Consider the following 22,180-nt stretch of genomic DNA (forward strand, 5'->3'; position numbering starts at 1 on the left):
AATTTGTATTTATCTTAAGTGCACAACCGCAAAAAAGCTCAGCTTCCGCCTAGGTTCACATTGATGCAATTTGCCGGCAATGGCACCGTTCGAATCAGTCCAGCGCGGACTTTGCGGAGCTACACCGATTCCCAAAAGTAGTTTCTGTACTTTTGGCGACTTACGGTGCGATTTCAATAGACATTTGTGCCCCCCGAAGTCGGACTGACATGCAGGTATGAAATTGTGTGTGTTCAGCTGAACTCGCACAATTTCTAACCCTCTCCAATTTGAACCTAGGCTCAGACATATTATTTTATTTTGTTTTGAATAAAAGAAAGGAAAAGCACACCAACCTGGTGTAGTACAAATGTATTAAAGCTGAATTCTAAGCAGCCATAAAAAGACACAAATTATTTCAGCTCCGTAATCACTAATATCTCATTAAATGTGGGCTGTAAGAGAAGAAACACCACAAAGAGCCAATCAGTTCATTTTCTGACAGGAAGCATACTGGTTAGCAGAGAAAGCCAATTCACAGAAATAAGCTCACCACTGTGCCGCTTCTTCACTGTTCAGTTGCAGGATGGGGCATGCCCAGGATGACCTGGGCTCAGAAGAATTGGGTCGAATGATGCTGGCCATCAGACTGAGGGCATTTTGTGGTAGAAAAAAAAAATGTACTGTGAGAAATCTCTGGATTGAAGGTAAACATTGCAGTTAAAGTGTATTTTGCTACATTATCTTTTATGGGATTTTTTTTTTCTTATTTTGGCTAGAGTTCAGCACTAAACAAACATCATCAAACTGCACCCACAAGTGTAGGCAGTTGCAGTACCCATCTGTTATCCAGTAGAGGCCTTCTGCTTGTGATCTATGGTGGGAATCGCAACTAAAAAGTTCAGAAAGGCTGATTTTAGCTGAAGAACAAGGCCCCCCTAAAACGTTGTATATGACAGTATCCCAAAAATTCACTGCACATTGACGGGGCTGCTAACCTGGAAGTGAAAGGAGTTCTTTTGCACTGTTTTTCAGTGGGTTGTTGCCCTTCAGCCAGTCCCAACCTTTTAACCTGCAAACCCCACTATTGGCCAAGATAAGCAAGCTTTTCACATGCAGAAAACTTTGGCTGGGCTACTGAAAGGATCTTCAGACCTTTCACACCTATGAGTACATTGTAAGGAATTTTGTTTAGTAAACCCCTTTAAAATCACAAGCTCATCTTTAACATTTATATTGGTAGCAGTTTCTACCAGCTTTGAACTACAAAACCTACGTTTCCATCGAATTAGCATCAGTGTGTTTTCAGACATACAAAAAAATAGCCAAAGTTATTGGCTTCTAAGCCATTCTAAACATTCCACTTTGGCACTGGGCGCTTTTGAGGCGTTAGCAGTGCAGTGTTTTTGAAGGTCAAGTGGCTCAAAATAACCAATTTTGAAGCGCTTTTGTGCGCTTCTCATTCATTTCAATGGAGCTTTTTTAAACACTCCAAAGATGCTGCTTGCAGGAGTTTTTCACCGCCCGCCCCAGTCTCTAGTGTTATTTCCTACAATGTGCAACTTCAAGACAACCGAATTGTGGTGCAAAAATGTATGTTTATTACACCTTCTATTTTATTACAAAAAGTAGTAACAAACAGTACAATATAGGAGTTTAAATAAACGTGATGGTGTAGTCTTTTCACAAGGAAAATGTATACAGAGATGAGACTGGAAAACAGGAATATAGTGGCTGCAGAGGCTTCCTAAGTCACTGACATAGTATATATACACATTACCTTACTGGTTCAATGGACAGAGCCACTGTTTTCCATTTGTTTGGTGATGTAGAAGTAGCTCTCATATTCCCCTGATGTTGCTCACAGCCTCTTCTCTGCAGGTGACCAGTATATACCTATCTGAACTGGTACATTATACTATCTTCAGAAAACGAGACATTATTTCATGTACTTGAACATTACTAGACAACAGTTTTCGTTTGACATTTTCACACAGAACGTGATCAATGATCAACATTTCAGTGTGGCTCAAATTAACTTGGGCTGCTCTGCTCTTGGCAAATCACAGATGTAATTTAATCTATAGTGTCACCTTATAGGAAACACATAATTATGGTGTCCTGGAGTATCAGACAGAATAATGGTGCTTGAAACAGACCTCAACTTTCTCCTACCGTATCCCAAGACACTACTGATCCCCAGAAAAGTCTCTTGTTCTACCCCAACTTAAACTCTGAATGGAACATTGTGCTTGATTTTATGTTACCTGACTGCAATTAAAGGGAAACCACAGCGTATTTTCAGTGAGTACTCATTATGGGGGAGATGTACTGAAACAGGTGCACAGATTCTGGTGCAACTGTGCATAGTAACCAATCCACCTCTAGGTTTTATTGTCAAAGCTTAATTGAACAAGCTAGATAGAAGCTGATTACTGTGTGCACCAGTTTTAGTAAATCCCCCCCTATATGTCATCATTACCATTTTTACCTAAACATGGTTTTTATTCAAGTATCACATTTTTACTTGCATACATATTTTAAATTATGGTATTTTATAAAAAAAACACAAGAACATTCTCCCTCTAGTGGTCACCTGTATGCACTTTTTCGATAGCATGGAAAACTGTTAAAAGTTTTTTTCTTTTCTTTTACTATTTGGGTCCCAGATAGGAAGATTTATTACCTACATTTGTCCTGGTTGCAAATGTCACAGGGACAAAAAGTAATAGAGAATTAAAATGGTTCAGTTGCACACTTCGCCCCATGTGGTGTGAAGAGCCAAGTGTTTACATTTTTGTAATAAGGCGCTGATTTTAGTGCAAAATGCATCTACCTGCTTGCCCCCCACTGTACTTGCACTGTCTGTCATCTGGTTTTAATGCTCTGATTGAATAGAGTGTTGGAGTGCAGGTATCCGGATTTTCCTTGTTTGACATTGTGCAGTACTTGATCTTGGCTTGCACCAGACTGGAGGCGCTATAAAGGGATTAACAGAGGTCTCACACCTGGAGCAGCGATATAGTGCTTTTTACATTTTTGTAATGGTAGCCCATACTAGCGAATTAAAGAGAATCAAGAGTACAGATTCACCTGCACAGCCAAGTTTAGCAGTATGCAAGGATGGGTGCACAGTTACCCACGGCACATAGTTTGTGCATTCAGGCCCCCGCACCCATCCCTGTGTACCTGTCGAACTCGGCTGCTGTGCAGGCACGTCATTACAGCCAATGCACTTCCATATAGCAACACGGGCTGCCTGCAAGCAGCTTGTTTACCATGCTGAGCACCCATATGAATTTTACAGCTGCCAGAGACCTTGAAGGGGATTTTACTACTTTTGGAGAGATTTTCCTCTCTCTTTCTGTTAAGTTTTTTAAACAGAAATTAAAAAGAAACCTTCCCAAAGAAACAACTAATATGGCTAAAAAAAAGACATGGGTTTTAAACCTTTCCTACTAAGCAAAAAAAATATATATATATTTTAAATTGAATTTATAGAGAATCTTTTGTTTCAAGCAGCCCTAACGCACTTGCAGAGAAAGGATAAATAATGAAGCACAGTCACTGTGGAGTACAACCAAAGTAGAAAGCGGAGCCTGCATGTGTAATAAGAAAATATAGCTGCCCATGTAAAAAATAATTACAAGGTACACATAGAAACAAGGTTTTTTTTTAACAAATCATCAGCATAATCACACTGACATACATATCTAAAAACACTGTTAAAAAAAAAACAAAAAAACTATAGTTTCCCTTTAAATTTAGAATTGCAACTAATCTACATACAATTCCATGCAATTAATCATTTACTAGACCAAGAGGGGTTTCCTCAGTAATATGTAGCAGATGGTAGGAAAGGTCTCCCTTAAAAAGCAAAATACTTTAGTGGTCTTAATTCTTATAGCTCTGGCCCTGCATAAATGGATTCACTGCAAGAACACCCTGGCAGCCTAGATGCCCTAACATTTCATTGTAGTCTTGAGACCAATTACATCCTCCTCCAAGTTGTCAGTTTCATTTAAATGAAAAGATTTGATATTTTATGCTGCCAAATCTTCTCCTACCAAGTTGTTATACAAACAGTAATATACTGTAATTTTGTACTTGTCACAATTCACCCTTGGTATTGCTTTATACTGTAAATATACATGCTGTTCATAATGTACCACTGTCTAGTTAGCCTATGTGGGGCTGACTATTTTATAGCTGCAACCCATTTACCTGGCTTATTTTTATAACTGCAGCTGTTATTTAAAGTTCACCTTTCATGACACGTTACACCCATATTCGAGGTGTAACATGTAACATTTTATGTATGCACCAGCCCCCGCTCCCTTTTCCCTGTGTCTGCTGCCACAATTCAAAAAAGACACGGCCAGGTGGGAATGGAAAACGACAAGGTCCAGCAGCCTTTGCAGCTGTCAGCTTGTAGCTTTCAATGCACTGTGGTAGTTCATTGAGTCTTCCTGACAGAATGTAACGGCTTCCTTATACACTGAAAGATCTGAAGGAGACCTGCATGGCATGAGCGATCTGCTGATCACTGGTACAATGCTTTACAAGTCTCCAAAACGAATAAATAATAAATGCCTTTTTTTTACCCGCAAAAAAATGTGCATGTATTATTTTTTGTCACAAGGTAAACTTATCCTTTAAGTGGCAGAGGTCTAAAAACTGATGGCAAATAAGATCCCAATGATCAAATGTCCTGTGGGCAATCTAAAAAAGTTATCTCCTGGACAATTCTCACATTTTATCCTAGGAAAACTACAATGAAACAAGTGAACAAGAAATAAAGTAAACAGAAAATGCCAAACATGTCCCCAGGAAATCTAGCCCACAATAAATGCCTTCTGCTACTAATTTGAAGCCTTCTACAAGTCCAGTTCTAGGTCTTCAATTTCCTCCTCTAATGCTTTCCTCCTGGACAGCTTTTCTAACTGCTCTTTGGATGGCTGTTTAATCTCTCCACAGTCAATTTTTTGCTGTAGGTCCTCCACCTGTCGAAGCTTCTTACGGAGATTCTTGAGTTTCTTTGCCTTCTCAGCTGCTGGGTTCTCGTTGGTCATTTTGTCCTTTGCTTCTGTGGTTTCTGAAATGTTAACCTTCTCCAGTTCCTGTCTGGCCTCTTCCACTGGCTCCCGCTCACCTTTATCTTGTTTTCTTTTCTGACTGCGCTTCATATTCCTTTTGGCTGTCTTAGAAAGGGCGGTTTCTGTTTCTGGTTTTGTGGACTGCTGTGTCTTGTTAGCAGGGGGTTCTTGATGGCTCAGGCCTGGAGGAAGTGAAGGCTTGCTTTTGAAAAATTTGACATATTTGTTTTCATAACTGTAGGGGGAGAGATAAAAAATTGCTTGTTTAAATGCAGGACAAACAGTTTTACAAAAAATGGCCTAGACACAAAATTTTCTGTGACCATTTATTAAAAAGATTTTTATTAACTTGAAGAGACCTAAATGGAAACAAAAACGACAGTGATAGTAAGGCTTTGTTTTTGTTTTTATTAAAACAACATGTCACCCTTACCTGCTCTGTGTAGTGGTCTTGCACAGATCAACTCTGATCCTCCTCTTCTCGGGTATGTCACTGGCTCCTCTCCTCCAATGAGTGCCCCCATAGCAAGCCGCTTGCTATAGGGACACTCACGCATGCTCGCTCCTGAGCCACACGCTGTGTCTCCATAAGACACACAGAGTGGGGCTCAGTCCTGCCCCACACTCCCTTGTCACTGGCCATGATTGACAGCAGCGGACGCCAATGGCTTCTGTATCGCTCCTGTATCTGAGCGAGCCTTGGCTCTCATGCACATCGCTGGATCAAGATTGGGCTCATGCAGGTATTTAGGGGGGCTGCAGGTTGGAGCTGCATGTAGATTATTTACCTTACTGCAGTGAATACAATAATGTAAAAAAAAATAAATAAATAATAATCTTCTGCCTTTACAACCACTTTAAGGCCTTATGTTCACACAGAACTGCTGTGCCCCCAATACAATATGCAAAATCAGCTTAGAAAGAGTTTAAATGCAGTTCAGGAGGTCAGAAGCACCTTTGAAGGAGAGCCTTCCTAAACTGCTCTGATATACAAGCTGAATGCAATTGAAAACAAGCTGTTCTTCCTACTTCACATTCCCCCCTGGTTCCAATCTTGTTTTTTGAAAGGCAAGCAGACTCCAAGAGCACAAGCATCTAATCAACTCACTGCCCTCTCAAATGTCTACACACCTTTTGATCTATAGTTTAACAAATGTTCTTATTGGTGCCTGGCATTTACCATTAGAATGACATCTACTATCAGACAGCAGACATGCAGATATTTAAATACTATATGTGGTCTTTTTGGAGTCCTGACACCAAACCCAGTAGCAAACCTCCAGTGATTTATCACACAATTTAAAAGGAACTGCATTATAATGTGACCAATGTCCTCTGCACAAACCTCCTTCTCACTAGAACATATAAGGATTATGGATAGAAGGAGAAGCTAGTATTTTGGTTGTGCAATGTCTGAAAGCTGCACATAACTTTCATAACTTTTGGGAACATTAATTGTGATCAATCCAGTACAAGTGACATTCCAAGTTTCAAAAATCTTTGCTAGTTCATAAAAATATATTTGGGTGGCAAGGTTACCACTAAACCACATGCAAACTCTAAAAGTCCACTTGCGCATTACAAGTAGATCAAATGTATAGGCTTTCAACTTAAAGCAGAACTAAATTCCTGAATATACTCACCTCCATCTTCCAGTGATGCAGCCATTACACGGCTCGCTGGCCGTGGTCATCCTCTCCCCGGGTGACAGGTTTTCAGCCTCTTGACTGGGCGGTGTGGGGACATCATCCCACACATGTGCAGGGCAGTCAGTCATTCCAGCATAGCTGGAGTGCACACTAAGCCGCACATGTGCAGCCAAGTGCACATTCAATAGAAAACTGCAAACAGGCAGGTAAGTGTGTATTATTGCAGAAGAGACATACAGGGCCTTGCAAAAGTATCACCCCCCCTTGGCATTTTTCGTGTTTTGTTAAAAAAAAAAAATTGAACTAAAGGCTGTAATTTATCTAAATTATATGTGATGGATCAGAACACAATAGTCTAAGATGGTGAAGTAAATTAGAAAAATGTATACATAAAACAATTTTTCAGAAACAAAAACTGATAATTGGCATGTGCGTATGTATTCAACCCCTTTGTTATGAAGCCCATAAAAATCTCTGGGTATTGGAGCACGTGTGTGAAGTCATCCTCTTTTTCTGATCAGGATTATCATCACTAGAGTCCCTTTTTGGATAGTAAGATATTAAGGAATAATACTAAATTTCGTTCACTGTGAGCTTGCTTGTTACAAAAAAAAATAGGATTTTTTGTACTCATTGTAAAATCCTTTTCTCTGTAGTTCCATCGACAGACACAGCTCCTCTCTTAGACCATTGGGTTGTTACGCCACCTTCAGGAGAGGACTAGGCATAACATGTTAACATGTAATAATAAAACTTTCTAATTCCGCCCAGGGGCGGTCCCTTAGGCAACAACCCCACAGCCTGCATTGCAGCTTCAGTATGTCAACAAGCAGTATAACGCAGAGAAAAATAGGAGGGGGGGGGGGGGGTGCTGTGTCAGTCGGTGAACTACAGAGAAAAGGATTTTACGGTGAGTACAAAAAAAAATCCTATTTTCTCTTACGTTCACCGACTGACACAGCTCCTCTCTTAGACCATTGGGATGTCCCCAAACAGTGCCAAATGAGGGGTGGGAAAACAGCATAAAGCTTCACCCATAATGTCATATGGGAACTAGTATAAAAACTTTACCCACAAAAACAACAATGTGTGGGAATAACCAAAACTTTTTTACACACAAAAAAAAAAAAAAAAAAAAACAGGGTGCTCCTCAACTGAGAGTCACTACCTCCAAACCGCACCAGAACTGCGGTAACAAATGCAACAGTGCATTACTTAAAAAGGTACTGCGTTTTTACCCAAAAAACAGGAAAAAAATTTAAGTGCAATTGCAATTATACAGCCGCCTGCAAAACTTTGCTGCCAAAACAGGCATCAGCCGATGCACTGATATCTACCTTGTAGAATTTTGTAAAACTGAACAGACGACCAAGTCGCCGCTTTACACACTTGAGTGACAGATGCTTGATGTCGGAAGGCCCAAGATGTTCCGACTGCCCATGTGGCGTGGGCTGTGATCGGAAAGGGGGGCACCTGCCCCTTCAAGGCATAGGCCTGTACTACAATCTGTCTGATCCACCTGGAAATGGTGGCTGACGAGATGACCATGCCTTTTCTTCGGACCAGCCACCGAAACAAACAAGGAATCTGACTTCCGAAAGGGAGCAGTAGCAGACAAATACACCCTCAGAGCCCGAACCACGTCCAGGGAATGAAGGGCCACCTCCTTAGGATGTGTCGGCTTAGGACACAGAGATGGTAACACAATGTCTTCATTGATGTGCAACGCCAAAACCACCTTCGGCAGGAAAGAAGGTTGCGGACGCAACACCACCCTTGTGGATAACCAGATAGGGCGACTTGCAAGACAAGGCCGCCAATTCTGAAACCCTCCTGGCCGAAGTAATGGCCACTAGAAAGACCACTTTCTGGGAAAGGGTCAACAGAGGGATCTCTCTGATATTTTCATATGGCGTTTTTTGAAGCGCCGATAACACCAGGTTCAGATTCCACGGGGGTAATGGTGGACACACCGAAGGAACCACATGTCGGACCCCTTGAACAAAAGTGCTCGCTAGAGAATGAGATGCCAGGAGGTCGCTGAAAAAAAAAAAACAGTCAAAAGCTGATATTTAAATAAAAAACAAACAAAAATATCGCGCTTGGGGCAAAACCCAAGAGCTGCAACTGAAAACCATCAAATATCAAAATTATGGCTCAAATCAAAAAAGTTATACATAAAGTTGCGCTAAATATGCGTGAAAGCCAAGGTGAAAAGAGTAATAAAACTCAATATAAATTATATAGAAAAAACGAATAAATCAAACAAGCACCATATAAGAAATTCAATCAAAAAAAAGGAAGTGCTATCAATCCCCCCGACTTGGAATTGCCGGGAACCACAGCACAGGGATTACTTCACCTGTGCCCGAAAATCATCAAATAGTCCCGTCGGAGCAGCACAGTGGTGTAGTGGGTAGCACTTTCACCTAGCAGCTAATAGGGTTGCTGGTTCAAATCCCAACCAAGACACTATCTGCCTGGAGTTTGCATGTTCTCCCTGTGCCTGCGTGGGTTTCCTCCGGGTACTCCGGTTTTCTCCTACACTCCAAAGACATGCTGGTAGGTTAATTAGACCCTGTCCAAAAAAAAAATTGCCCATAATATGTGTATGTGTATGTCACAGTTGTAAGTGTGTCGGGACTCCACAGGTTATAAATAGCTGCAGATGGACACCGGTGGCAAGAAAAGCGCCCTGAGGCGATTCAGTTCGAATAGGTAGCGCTATACAAGTCATTCATTCATTCATTCATTCATTGATGATTTACGGGCACAGGTGAAGTAATTCCCGGCAATTCCAAGTCGGGGGGATTGATAGAGAAGTGGAGGTCTGGAGTGTGACAAAGAATGCTGCAAGATAAGGATTAACTACTTCTGTTCTTTCCCCAGCCTGATCAGACTCTTGTATCCTGGTTGTTAGATTAGGAGGTTTGCGCATCGAAAAACCTTTGTATTTGACGATTCATTGGAGAGCTCTAGATAATTCCAGGAATTCAGAGTGATAGGATGGCCACCTTGCCTTTTCTCCGTGGTGACCAAGAGGAAAAGAAGGACGTTCGACGGGTTCCGAAACTCTTCGACCCGGGCCAGTAATCTTCGAATGATCCGCACTTACTCACGCCCCCAGTAGTGTGTGGGAACGGAATACGCTCAAGCGAACCATGCAGAGGGCTGCCTGCCAGCGCTAACGACTCCGTTGATTTGGAGTCCACCCATTGCGGTAAGAGTCAAACTTTTTTCCGGTCTGGAAGCGATAGTGGCAAAACCAGGAAGGTCTCATCGAATTTGTGAAAAGGACCGATTTCCCTGTTCATTATTCTTTAGTTGGAACCAGGATTTCTTAATTATAAGGACTTCTTTTTTTTGATTGAATTTCTTATATGGTGCTTGTTTGATTTATTTGTTTTTTCTATATAATTTATATTGAGTTTTATTGCTCTTTTCACCTTAGCTTTCACACATATTTAGCAAAAGCTGATATTTGTCCTTTAAGGGTTCTTAAAACCAATTTCTGGTCTACTCCTTGCTGAAGAAATAGCAGGATCCTGGAAATAGAAAAGGAACGCGGATGCCATCCTTTCTCCTCACACATGGAGATGTAGGCTTTCCAGGTACGATGATATCTTCCGGGAGGAAGCTTTTTCGCGCTCTCAGCATAGTTGGAATCACCAAGTCTGAAAGACCCCCGGTTCCTCAACACCTGGCTCTCAATCAGGGCCGTTTTAAGGCAGGGCAAAAGGGGCAGCTGCCCTGGGCCCTGTCATTGTTATGGGGCCCAAAGCAGCTGCCTCATACTTAACAACTATCCCAGTTTAAATTTCCTTGTCTCTTGCTGTGTCCTGATATCTCAGTGTGAAGTCCTGCCCAGCTCTGCCCTATTGCTGTGTACAGATAACTGACCTACAGACCCTGTGTTTACATGTAAATAACCAGCAGTCATATGTAAATAGCAGCAGCATTCATATATAAATAAAGGCGGCATCCATATGTATAGCATGGCCCCTGGAGTGAGGAGATGATGTGCTGTAACCTCTAGCAACTAATCAGTGAGTTGTAATGTGTGCTGTAACCTCTAGCAACCAGTCAGTGAGCGGTAATTATACACTGTAAACTCTGGCAACCAATCGCAATAGCTGCCTGATCTGATTTAATAAAACGATTTTGAGTCTAGCTGCTATTTTATGTCTCAGAGCATGTGGAGAGCAAAACTGCATGGGGGAGGGGGAGGGTGCAAGAAAAGTTTTGCCCAGGGTCCAATCAATATTAACCCTTTCATGACTAAGCCTATTTTTGGAATTTGGTGTTTACAAGTTAAAATCCATATTTTTTGCTAGAAAATTACTTGGAACCCCCAAACATTATATATATTTTTTTAGCAGAGACTCTAGAGAATAAAACGGCGATTGTTGCAATATTTTATATCACACAGTATTTGCGCAGAGGTTTTAAACGCAACTTTTTGGGAAAAGGGACAATTTCACGAATAAAAAAAAAAACAAAAAAACAGTAAAATTAGCCCAATTTTTTTGCGTAATGTGAAAGATAATGTTACGCCGAGTAAATAGATACCAAACATGTCACACTTTATAATTGCGCGCACTTGTGGATTGACGACAAAGTACGGTACTTAAAAATCTCAAAAGGCGACGCTTTAAATTTTTTTTACGGTTACCAGGTAAGCGTTACAGAGGAGGTCTAGTGCAAGAATTATTACTCTCGCTCTGACGATCGCGGTGATACCTCACATGTGTGATTTGAACACCGTTTACATACGCGGGCGCGACTTCCATATGCGTTTTCTTTGCTTCGCGAGCTCGCGGGGACGACGGGCGCTTTAAAAAAAAAAATTTTTATTTTTTGATTTATTTTCAAATTACTAATTTTTTTTTTTTTTTTTTTAATTGATCACTTTTATTGCTGTCACAAGGAATGTAAACATCACTTGTGACAGTAATAGGTGGCGACAGGTACTCTTTATTGAGGGATCGGGGGTCTAAAAGACCCCCCACCCCTCCTTTACACTTCAATGTATTCAGATCGCCGAAAACGGCGATTCTGAATACCGGATATTTTTTTTAAACCGGCGCCATTGGCAGCCGAGTAAACGGGAAGTGACGTCATGACGTCGCTTCCGTGTTTACGATGAGGAGCCTGGAACGAAGCCGATTACGGCTTCATTCCAAGTCCCTTCCCAGCAGCCGGAGGCAGCGGAATTTGAATCGGTGCTCCCGATCGAGCGGGAGCACCAGTAACAGCGGCGGGAGGGGGGGGACGTCCCCTCCCGCTCCTCCGGCATAACAGCCGAGCAGCTTTTAGCCGCATCGGTTGTTATGCCTGGATAGCCAATCGCCTGCTGAAAAAAACGGTACCGGGATGATGCCTGCAGGTTCGGGCATCATCCCGGTATACCCCCCGGAAGCAGAGTACGCACATCTGCGTACGCTCGGCAGGAAGGGGTTAAAGACGGCCCTGCTCTCAATAGCAAAACCAGCGACGGTAAAGCAGGATGGAGAATCGGACCTTGAGACAGAAGGTCTTCTCGTAACGGCAGTCGCCAGGGGGCGTCTGCCACCAGGCGCACTAGTTCTGCGTACCAGGGATGCAGGGACCAATCTGGGGCAATCAGAATTACTGGAATCTCCTCGGCTTCCACTCTGCGGAGCAAACGTAGCAACAGTTTCACCGGAGGAAAGGCATAAATCACCTGGTACTGATCCCATGGAGCCACCAGCACGTCTGACGCGTCTGCCCAAGGATCTCTTGTCCTGGACACAAATCTCGGTATCTTCTGATTGAGACGGGAGGCCAGAAGATCCATGTCTGGTGTGCCCCATCCCAGGCACAGTAGCCTGAACACCTCTGGGTGCAACGCCCATTCTCCTGGGTCCGGCATCTGGTGACTTAGATAGTCCGCGTGCCAGTTCTCCACTCCTGGGATGTAAATGGCTGACAGGGCCGGTACATGTCCCTCTGCCCATTGAAGGATGTGAGCAACCTCCTGTGCGGCGGCCAAGCTTCTTGTTCCTCCTTGGTGATTGACGTACACCACCACCGTGGCATTGTCTGACTGGGTCCTGATCGGACGCCCTCGAAGTCTTATTGACCATGTGGAGAGGCATAGCCTGATCGCTCTCAGTTCGAGCAGATTGATTGGCAACTTGGATTCCTCCACCAACCAGAGGCCCTGGGTCGACTGAACTCTCATTACTCCCCCCCAGCCGGATAGGCTGGCGTCCGTTGTGATCACTGTCCATTTCAGAGGTAGGAACGACTTCCCGGACCGAAGTGCCGGGGACCTCAGCCACCAGAGCAGGGAATCCCTGACTAACTGGCTCACCTGAATCTACCGATCCAGGGACAACGGAACTTTGCCCCATTTTGTCAAAATCTCCTTTTGCAGGACTCTGGTGTGAAACTGGACGCATGGTACTGCCTCGAATGAGGCCACCATGAGCCCCAGGACTCACATGCGTAAGCATAGAGATGACCACCTGCAGTTCATCAACAGTTTTACCGCGGCTCAGAGTCTGCAGCTTATCTGAAGGGAGAAACACTCTTGATTCCATGGAGTCCAGCAGTAAGCCCAGGTACTCCAAACGCTGAGTCAGCACAATCACCGACTTTTTTAGGTTCAACAGCCACTCAAATTCGACAGGGTCTGCATGGTGATTGCCACATCCTCCTCTAACTCTGAGGCGGAAGATGCTCGCAGGAGATCATCTAGGTCAGTGATGGCAAACCTCGGCACTCCAGATGTTTTGGAACTACATTTCCCATGATGCTCAACTACACTGCAGAGTACATGAGCATCATGGGAAATGTAGTTCTAAAACATCTGGGGTGCCAAGGTTCGCCATCACTGATCTAGGTAATCCACGATCGCGATCCCGCAACGCCAAACAGGAGCCAATACCTTGATAAAGACTCGGGGGGCCGAGGCCAAACCAAAGTGGAGAGCCACAAACTGGTAGTGGGCTTCCCCAACTGCAAATTGCAGAAACCTCTGATGCCGAGGGAATATGGGTATGTGCAGGTACACATCCTGGATGTCCAAAGACGCCAGGGAGTCCCCTTGATGGAGTGCAGCAACTACTGAGCGAACCGATTCCATTCTGAACCTCTGTACTTTTACAAAGTAATTGAGGGCTTTCAGGTCCAAGATTGTATTCTCCAAAAAGGAAGGGGTACATCCAAACAGGTTTGAGCAGAAACCCTGGAAATGTTTAGATTCTGGAACAGGTACTATCACCCCGTGACTCAGCAGGTCCCTTACCGCCCCCAATAGGGCCTCCCAACGAGCTGGGAGTACGGGTATGCTGGAGGGGAAGAATCTGTTTTTTGGCCAAGAGAGGAACTCTATCTCGTAGCCTGAGGAAATCAGATCGCCGACCCATTGGTCGGACAGCCGAGAGGCCCACCGGGCTGCAAAATCCCAAAGGCGACCCCCCCCCCCCCGTGTTGCGGGCGGGGGCAATCCTTCATGCAGTAGCACTTTTGCTCACAGGCTTGTTAGGCTTGCAGTTTCAGGGGCACTTTGGTCCTTCAGAGGTCATTCTGTCGGGCTGGGGTCGCTTCGGTAAAGCCCCGGGCGAACGAAAAAGCCATTTGTGAGCGGAAAATGAGGGCCCTTGCCTACGGTGTGGCTCCTTATCCTTACTGGCCTGTGGGAGTAGTGTACTCTTATCACCTGTGGCATTTTTCATAATGTCATCCAATGAGGCTCCAAAGAGATGGTTGCCAAAGAAGGGAAGATCCGTCAGGGCTTTCTTAGATACCTAGTCAGCAGACCAGCATTTTAGCCAAATCAGGCGCCTCAGCACCACTGCTGATACTGAAGCCCTGGACAACAGAGGGAGAGTGTCCAGGGCCACGTCACAAATGTACTTAAGGCCTTGCACTAACTGATCTGCTAGTTCTACGCAGACAGGAGAAGCCTGTTGCTTTCCCAATTTGCGGTGCAAAAGTTTTGCCCACTCAGTGAGTGTCTGCGACTCAAGTGTGGATTCCAGTACTGGTCGCATAGTTGACCCCACAACCGTAAACAAGGAACGAGCCACTGCCTCGGCCTTCCTGTCCATGGGATCCTTAAAGGCAGGAGTCCACTCTACCGGGATTGTGGTTACTTTGTTTAACCTGGATACTGGGGAGTCCACGACCGGAGGAGCCGACCACTTTTTGAGAAGGCTCTCCTCCAAGGCGTAACGCACCACCATGTATTTGGGGACCGAAAAGGTCCGTTGCGGTCGACCCCATTCCTTGTAAATGAACTTATCGAAATAAGTCAGATACGGGAACACCTTAGGTGAACGGGCTGGCTTATGGGACCCAAAAGGGGCCGCTACATCAGCAGGGGGATCTGCTGGCTCCTGAATTTTCAGGGTATCGCGCACAGCTGTGATAAGTGCTCCAACGAGCAATTTGTCACGCACGGACCCGGATGGGGACTCATCCTTACTGTCCAATCGGTCCTGGTCAGAGTCATCTGAAACGACAGATCAGGGGTCACCAGCCTCAGCAGGGCCTGAGTCTGCATCAGAGCTTTCCCCGGAGGACGGGGGGCGTTTACCACCTTTGCGCCCACGCACCGCCTCCATCTTGGCAATGAACGTATTGAGGACCGCCGACAAAGTGTCCAGAGGCACTGCACTGTCTGCAGGCGTACCGGTTGCAATTGCCTGGATTTCGGGGGAAGAAACACCAGTTTCAGAAGCCATGCTGACTCTACCTTGTCTGCCACCTGTTGGGGACTTGGGACAGTGATGGTCCCACCCTCCTAACTGCTGCTGGCTGAGGAGCTCTTTCCGGCAGGACTCACCACCCTGAATGGTTCTGCGCCGTCCAGCTAATAGTGCCTGCGTCAGCTCCCAGGTGCATAGGAGACCACACCACACTGTGCAGAGCCACTCTGAATGGCGCTGAAACTGACCAAAAACGTGTTCAGGCTTCAAGAAAATGGCCACCGAGTGTTCAGTATACAGGACAGGGAAAATGGCTGCCGAACTACAGGAAAATGGCCACAGAGCAGCTGCTCCTTGGTCACACCAAAAATGGCCGCCGAGCACTGTATACCATGAGGGACAGTGATAAAACAAGCAGAGAAATGGCGGTGAAACAGCGCTACAGCGATCAACAGACACAGCCTCCAGACACCTCCAGGAAGAGACCTACACACATCCAGGGCACAGCCAGCCAGCGCAGCCCCCTCCCCAGGTGAGAGCCCGCCCCGGAGAGCCCGTCTATGGCACACACACTGCTCAGCAGCCCATGCTGCATTCCCCACAGGGAAGGGGGGAGGGAAGATAGGGACAGGGAGAGAAGAGAGGGAGGTGAGGGACCCCCGAATTGACCTACCAGGGAATGCCCAGCTGCTCAGCCGCACCGAGGCAGGGAGAGCTGTACTTACCAGTCCTGAAGAACTGGGAGACATTCCAACACAGACCCACTCTCCGATCAGTATGGGGTGGCTGCTGGCCCGGCACACTGTGTCGCAGACATCAGTAGCCTGGTCATGTGTGTGCCCCAGAGCAATTACACCCCTGGAGCTGAGGCATGTCGTGGCCGACCCAGCGTGGAGCTCTGGTCTGCACACGCTTGCTGGCCAGGCTGGGGAGACTACAAAGATAAGAGTATTCAGCCTGTCACCCAGCCAGCTGTTCATAGCAGATCACAGAAGCGAAGCTTCTGCAGAAAAAAACATGAACTGATGGGCCCGCAGGGTTCCTAGGTCCTTCTCCTTCACTAGGCAGAAAAAAACTGAAGCTGCAATGCAGGCTGTGGGGTTGTTACCTATGAGACCGCCCCTTGGGCAGAAGTAGAAAGTTCTAGTTTTATTATTACATGTTAGGCCTAGTGCTCTCCTGAAGGTGGCATAACAACCCAATGGTCTAAGAGAGGAGCTGTGTCAGTCGGTGAACGTAAGAGAATTTTTAATTTTTTTTATGTTCATAGTTATATTTTTTAGCAATATTGATTTACATTTTTTTTTCCCCAAATAACATTTTATTATTATTATTTTCATTTACAATACAAGAATACGTAAATTAAAAAATACAGATCGTATTATGCATCAATTCTTTCAGTCATTTACTTGAAAATTCTTTCCATATGCTCTAAGATATTAGTAGTCACATATCTGATGTTGTATATGCATCAGGGTGCCATGTAATGACGTGTAGCAACCTATGTAAGGTAGTGAGAATCACAAGACTACTCAAGGTAGAGGAAAATGAGAGGGATAGAAAAAGAAGGAAGAGGTCATTGTAGCAGCTAATTTACCTGGTCATGGTGGGTCCTCCCGAAGGTGCCACAGCTCCCAGACTTTGTCATGGGCATTCAGCCTGTCCTGCTCCCTGGCAGTCATTTTCTTCATCAGCTCCACATCTTTAATCCTTAGGCTCGGTTCACACAGGGGGCGACTGCGATCCGACTTCAGGTCACTCTAGGTCGCCTCAAGTCGCCTCCAAGTCGCGCTGTAGAAAAATGAATGTGAGTCAATGGAGCTGTCTTAATATACGCTACTGCAGTAGCTCCGACTTTAAAAGTAGTACAGGAACCTTTTTTTAAAATCGGAGCTACTGCAGTAGCGTATATTAAGACAGCTCCATTGACTCACATTCATTTTTCTACAGCGCTACTTGGAGGCGACTTGAGGCGACCTAGAGCGACCTGAAGTCGGATCGCAGTCGCCCCCTGTGTGAACCGAGCCTAACGTGCAAGGCCTCAGGAGTGGGGGGGGGGGGGGATAGTTTTTTTTCCAGTTTAGAGCTATAAGACAGCGTGCAGCTGTGAGGATGTGGCTTGCTAGTTTTTTTGTAGGCTGTGGGGGTCTTTAGTGGTGATGGGCCTAGTAGGAACAATCTGGTGGTCATGGGGAACAGTGTTTCTAGAAGACGGGTCAACAACTATCGGACTGTGTACCAGAAGGGGGTAATTAGTGGGCAGCGCCAATAAATGTGGAGAAGGGTGCCTTTATCTCCTTGGCATCGGCGACAGCGATCAGAACTAGTGGGATAGATGGTGTGGAGCATATCTGGAGTCATGTACCAGAAAAGGAGGATTTTATATGCGTTTTCTTTATATAGTGTGCAGAGTGAGCTCTTTGCCACCTGAGACCATATCCCCTGCCATTGTTCTATAGGGATTTCCTCATTGAAGGCCTTCTCCCATCTAGTCATATAGGTGTGTTTACCTTTTGTTTCTAGAGGCATTTGGTATTTTGCAAACCTCAGAGATTAGGCCCTTCTGGGCAGAGCCTGCTAGAATTAGATTTTCAAAAGGGGTTGGGGGGGGGGGGGGGGGGAAATTGCAGGTTAGGTGCTATGGTCATGGCGTAGTGGTGCATTTGCAGATAACCATAAAACACCTAGCGAGGCAGATCAAATTTGGTCTGAAGTTTGGAGAAGGGCAATAACTTGCGTGATCTAGGGTTCACATAGTGAAATAAATTCTGTGATGTCCACGGATATGACATTTGGTGAGTGAGGCTGACACCTTGGGGTTGGTTGCAGACAAATGAGGTCAGGAGCGATATTTCTAAAGACAGCCCATGTGGATGTGATAATTTGCGCAAGTGACGCTGAGGTTGAGACATAGATCTCAGCAAACAATCAGGGTCTACCTCTGCATTCGCACTCCAAAGTAGGCGAGTCGGGGCCAGACAGATTTTTTTTGGTTTCTGTCCACTTGTTACAGGGCCATTGGGTGAACCACACAGCTATTGCACAAAGTTAGGTCGCTTGGTAATATTTGATGAGGTTGGAAAATGCGAGGCCTCCGCCCGAGCGTGCTGCCATTAGTACCGATTGGGGTACTCTATGCCTTTTGTGGTTCCAGATAAATTGAAATGGGTCAGATTGGAGCTTTCTCAGGTGTTTGTAGGGGACAGATATGGGTAGTGTTTGAAAGAGGTATAGTAGCTTCGGGAGGATCATCATTTTCACTGAAGCAATCCAGCCTAGAAGGGAGATGTGGTGCTTCTTCCACTGCAGAAGCAGGGTTCTGATCAAGCGGGGGGGGGGGGGGGGGGGTTCCTGGTATAGAGTAGTGAATTTGGAGGTGCTGTGTATTCCCAGGTATTTCAGGGTGGTGGTTTTCCAATGGTAAGAGAAGTTGGCTTTCAAGTCGTTTCCGCTGCAGGGATAATTGGAAGGGCCTGATTTAGATGTATTAATTTTATATCCCGACAGGGCTCCATAGCGGTCAAGTTCGGCATGGAGGTTTGGGAGGGAGATCCTAGGTTGTGTGAGGGTGAGGATGAATAGTGAAACTTTAAACACTCTGCCCCTGACCGATACACCCCAGATAGCCGGATTACCTCGGGTAGAGGCAGCTAAGGGTTCAACACACAGCACAAATAGCAGGAGTGAGAGTGGGCACCCCTGCCGGGTGCCATTAGTTACAGAGAAAGAGGAGGAGAGGGCAAAGTGAGTCCTAACCTGGGAAGAAGGGTTGGAGTAGAGTTGCTGGGTCCTCGTAGGAAAGATCCCCGAAACCCAGCATGATGTAGTGCGCGAACAGGAAAGGCCACCCAAGACGGTCAAAGGCCTTTTCGGCATCCAAGCTAAGAAGCAAGGATGCAGAGTTCTCCCTGTTCGCCACGTCCACCAGATCGATCACCTTTCTGGTGTTGTCACCCACCTGTCTGAATGGGACAAAGCCCACTTGATCCTTGTGGATGAGAGAGGGGAGGAATGCATTAAAGTGGATTGGAGTTCAGCAGAGCGATGGGCCTGTAGTTGGCACATAGGATGGGGTCTTTATCTGATTTGGGGATCAGAGTGATAAAGGATCGCTGCATGTCCGATGGGATGGGGGTGTCCCAGAGAAAGGCATTGAAGAGTTTGCACATGTGGGGGAGTAAGAGGGGAAGGAAAGATTTGTAGTATTCATAAGGCAGTCTGTCCGGGCCTGGGGATTTGTGGGATGGTAGATATTTAATGGTCAGTTCTATTTCTTCTTCGGTAATAAGTGTGTTTAGGCATGCTAGGTCAGAAGCTTGTAGGGAAATTTCACTCTGTTCGAGATATTGTTGCATGCGATGGGAGAGGTCAGGGGGGGAGGGGGTTACTGGGGCTGTCAGGATTGTTGTAGAGGTCTGTGTAAAATTCTGCAAAGGTATGGGCTATGTCTTTGGGGTGGGATAGTAGGCAGCCTGATTTGATCTCAAACTGGTGGGGTGTTTTCGTGTGGGAGGTGTCACTTAGCTTCTTCGCCAGAAGGGAGTGGAACTTGTTGCCTTTGTCATAGTATATTCGTTTTAATCTAATCAGCGCTTTTTCTACATGGCCCAATGGCAAATCACTCCGAGTCGCTCACAGGTTTGTAATTTTCTTGAGTAGGGGACAGTTGTGGCCGATGCTCTAGGGCCCTAAGCTCCTTCTCAGTTTGCAGCTTTGTGGCCAGAGCATCTTTTTTCATGACAGAGGATAGCGCCATACATTTACCTTGGAGGACTGCCTTATGGGCTTTCCAGAGGTAGGGAGGGATATATCGGTAGTGTTATTTTCAGCTAAGTAGAATTTCAGGGTGGAGGTTAGCTCTGTTTTTGATTTGAGGTGCTGGAGAAGGAATGTGTTTAGTTGTAGGGCCTATGGTTGGGGGAGCCTAGCTCTAATGTAAGCAAGATAGGTATGTGGTTAGACATTGCGATCGGGAGTATCCGCGCTTCACGTGTTATTCTAAGTGTGGGGTTGTTGACAAAGAAGTAATCAATCCAGGAGTGTGTTCGATGGGGGGCCGAGTAAAAGATGAACTGCCGATCACCTGGGTGGAGAGCCCTCCAGGCATCAAAGAGAGCATAACGTCTGGAGAGTTGGCGAAAGAGCTTTGAGTCCCTGATGGCTCGAGCCGATGATGCCCGGGGGCTCACCACGTGGCGAACCGCAGTTGCAGACTGGGTTATATTAAAGTCGCCCCCCACCCTCAGAAAACCATGGTCAGACCGAAAGAGTCGGGTAAATGCTTTAGAAAGGCATCTATATTGTTTAATGTTTGTGGCATTTAGGGCACAGAAAGTGAATGCCTATGTTTGCCATAGACCTCGGAAGATGACGAAGTGGCCATGTGGGTCGCTATAATGTTCAGAACAGGTGAATGGGGACCCGTGTTTAAAGAGTATGGCGACCCCCGCTTGCTTATGAGGTCCTGAGGAAGAGTAGATACAGGGAACTTGTTTAAAGGCGAATGTGAAGGAGCCTTCTTTATCGAAGTGTGTCTCCTGGACAAAAATAACGTTGGTGCCGGTCAGTCTAAACTCCCTTAGTGCCAGATGCCTTTTTCTATTGGAATTTAGGCCATGAACATTCAGATAAAGGATCTTAGCCATGGTGTCGGGTAAGGGGTGGGGGGAGGTATCTTACCTGATGTGGTGAGGAGTTTCCGGAGACTGGAGGCCAGGAGCGGGCACACTTCAGGAGGAGGAGGTCCAGGCAAATTTCGCAAACTGCGTGGTGCGCTACATGATGACGGAAGAAAAGAGGAGAGGGAAACTGAAAGAGGAAGACAAGGTTAGTGCACAAAAAACATTGAGAGATTAGAACAAATGTTTTCACACAACCTTGAGAAGCTGTCAAGCCTAGGTCTATACGGTTTCCCAGGGATCCCCCTAACCCTAATCCAGGAGGATAGGTCAGGTGGATGCAAGGGAGCCCAAGATTGGTCATATAAAACACAAAAAGTGAAACTGCGGTAACGTTAGTCACTTAAACGGGGGGGGGGGGGGAGTGACGCGGGAGGGGGGGGTGGGACTAGATATTCAAAAGTGTCCAGGGCAGGCTCACCAGCCTTGTTGGGTGGTAAGTCAGTGCATTAGCAGGCATCATATGAAGAGGGTGCATAAAGTTCAGCCGTTTCTGTGTTTGGTGGTCTTTTGAGGGATGCATCCATGCTCCGGGAGCGGTTGGAGGGGGGACCTTCTGCCAAATTGTGAGTGGTGGAGGTGGTGTGGCCACAAGATCCCAATCTGGGAGCTGGGGGATAGGGATCACTAGGACGTCACAAAAGGCGGTCAAGATCCTCTGAATATCGCAGGGCGGCAGATTTGCCCTGGTGTTTACCTGTGAGGCTAAAGGGGAATCCCCATCGGTAGGGAATGTTTTGGTCTTGTAAAGTGTGTAATAGGGGTTGAAGTCGTCTGTTTTTTTAAATGTAATATAAACAAAGAAAACACGGCTCACAAAACAAAAAACATAAACGCATTTAAAAGTAACGCATTCATGTGTAAAAGTCCAAAACAGGTACTGAAAGTTCAGTGAATCCACAACAGATCTCCCTCCACCTCATTCAGCAGAGATAAGGATAGTAGGGGTCCCATCACCATCACCCAACACGACAGACCCTTACCATCAGTGCAGCGATAATGCACAAATTAGAAAAGCCACTTTGCTCCACTACTCCTCACAAGCAGTACACTGGAACCAGAAATCTCTCCAATCATGAACAGGTATTAAGATTCCCATG

General features: G+C 45.7%; 1 protein-coding gene across 1 annotated transcript in view; it reads right to left on the reverse strand.

Annotated features, from left to right (window-relative positions):
- Positions 1 to 1,557: 1,557 nt before the first annotated feature.
- Positions 1,558 to 22,180, reverse strand: part of PYM1 (PYM1 exon junction complex associated factor) — a 44,076-nt gene continuing 23,453 nt past the window's right edge. The window contains exon 3 of the mRNA XM_077483448.1: positions 1,558 to 5,310. Within this exon, the coding sequence (XP_077339574.1) occupies positions 4,857 to 5,310 (454 nt within the window). The 3' untranslated portion in view covers positions 1,558 to 4,856. The remainder of the gene's footprint in view (positions 5,311 to 22,180) is intronic.

This window comes from Lithobates pipiens, unplaced genomic scaffold (genome assembly GCF_037356315.1).
Source record: "Lithobates pipiens isolate NorthernLeopardFrog02 unplaced genomic scaffold, aLitPip1_a1.2 Scaffold_16, whole genome shotgun sequence".
Classification (NCBI taxonomy): domain Eukaryota; kingdom Metazoa; phylum Chordata; class Amphibia; order Anura; family Ranidae; genus Lithobates; species Lithobates pipiens.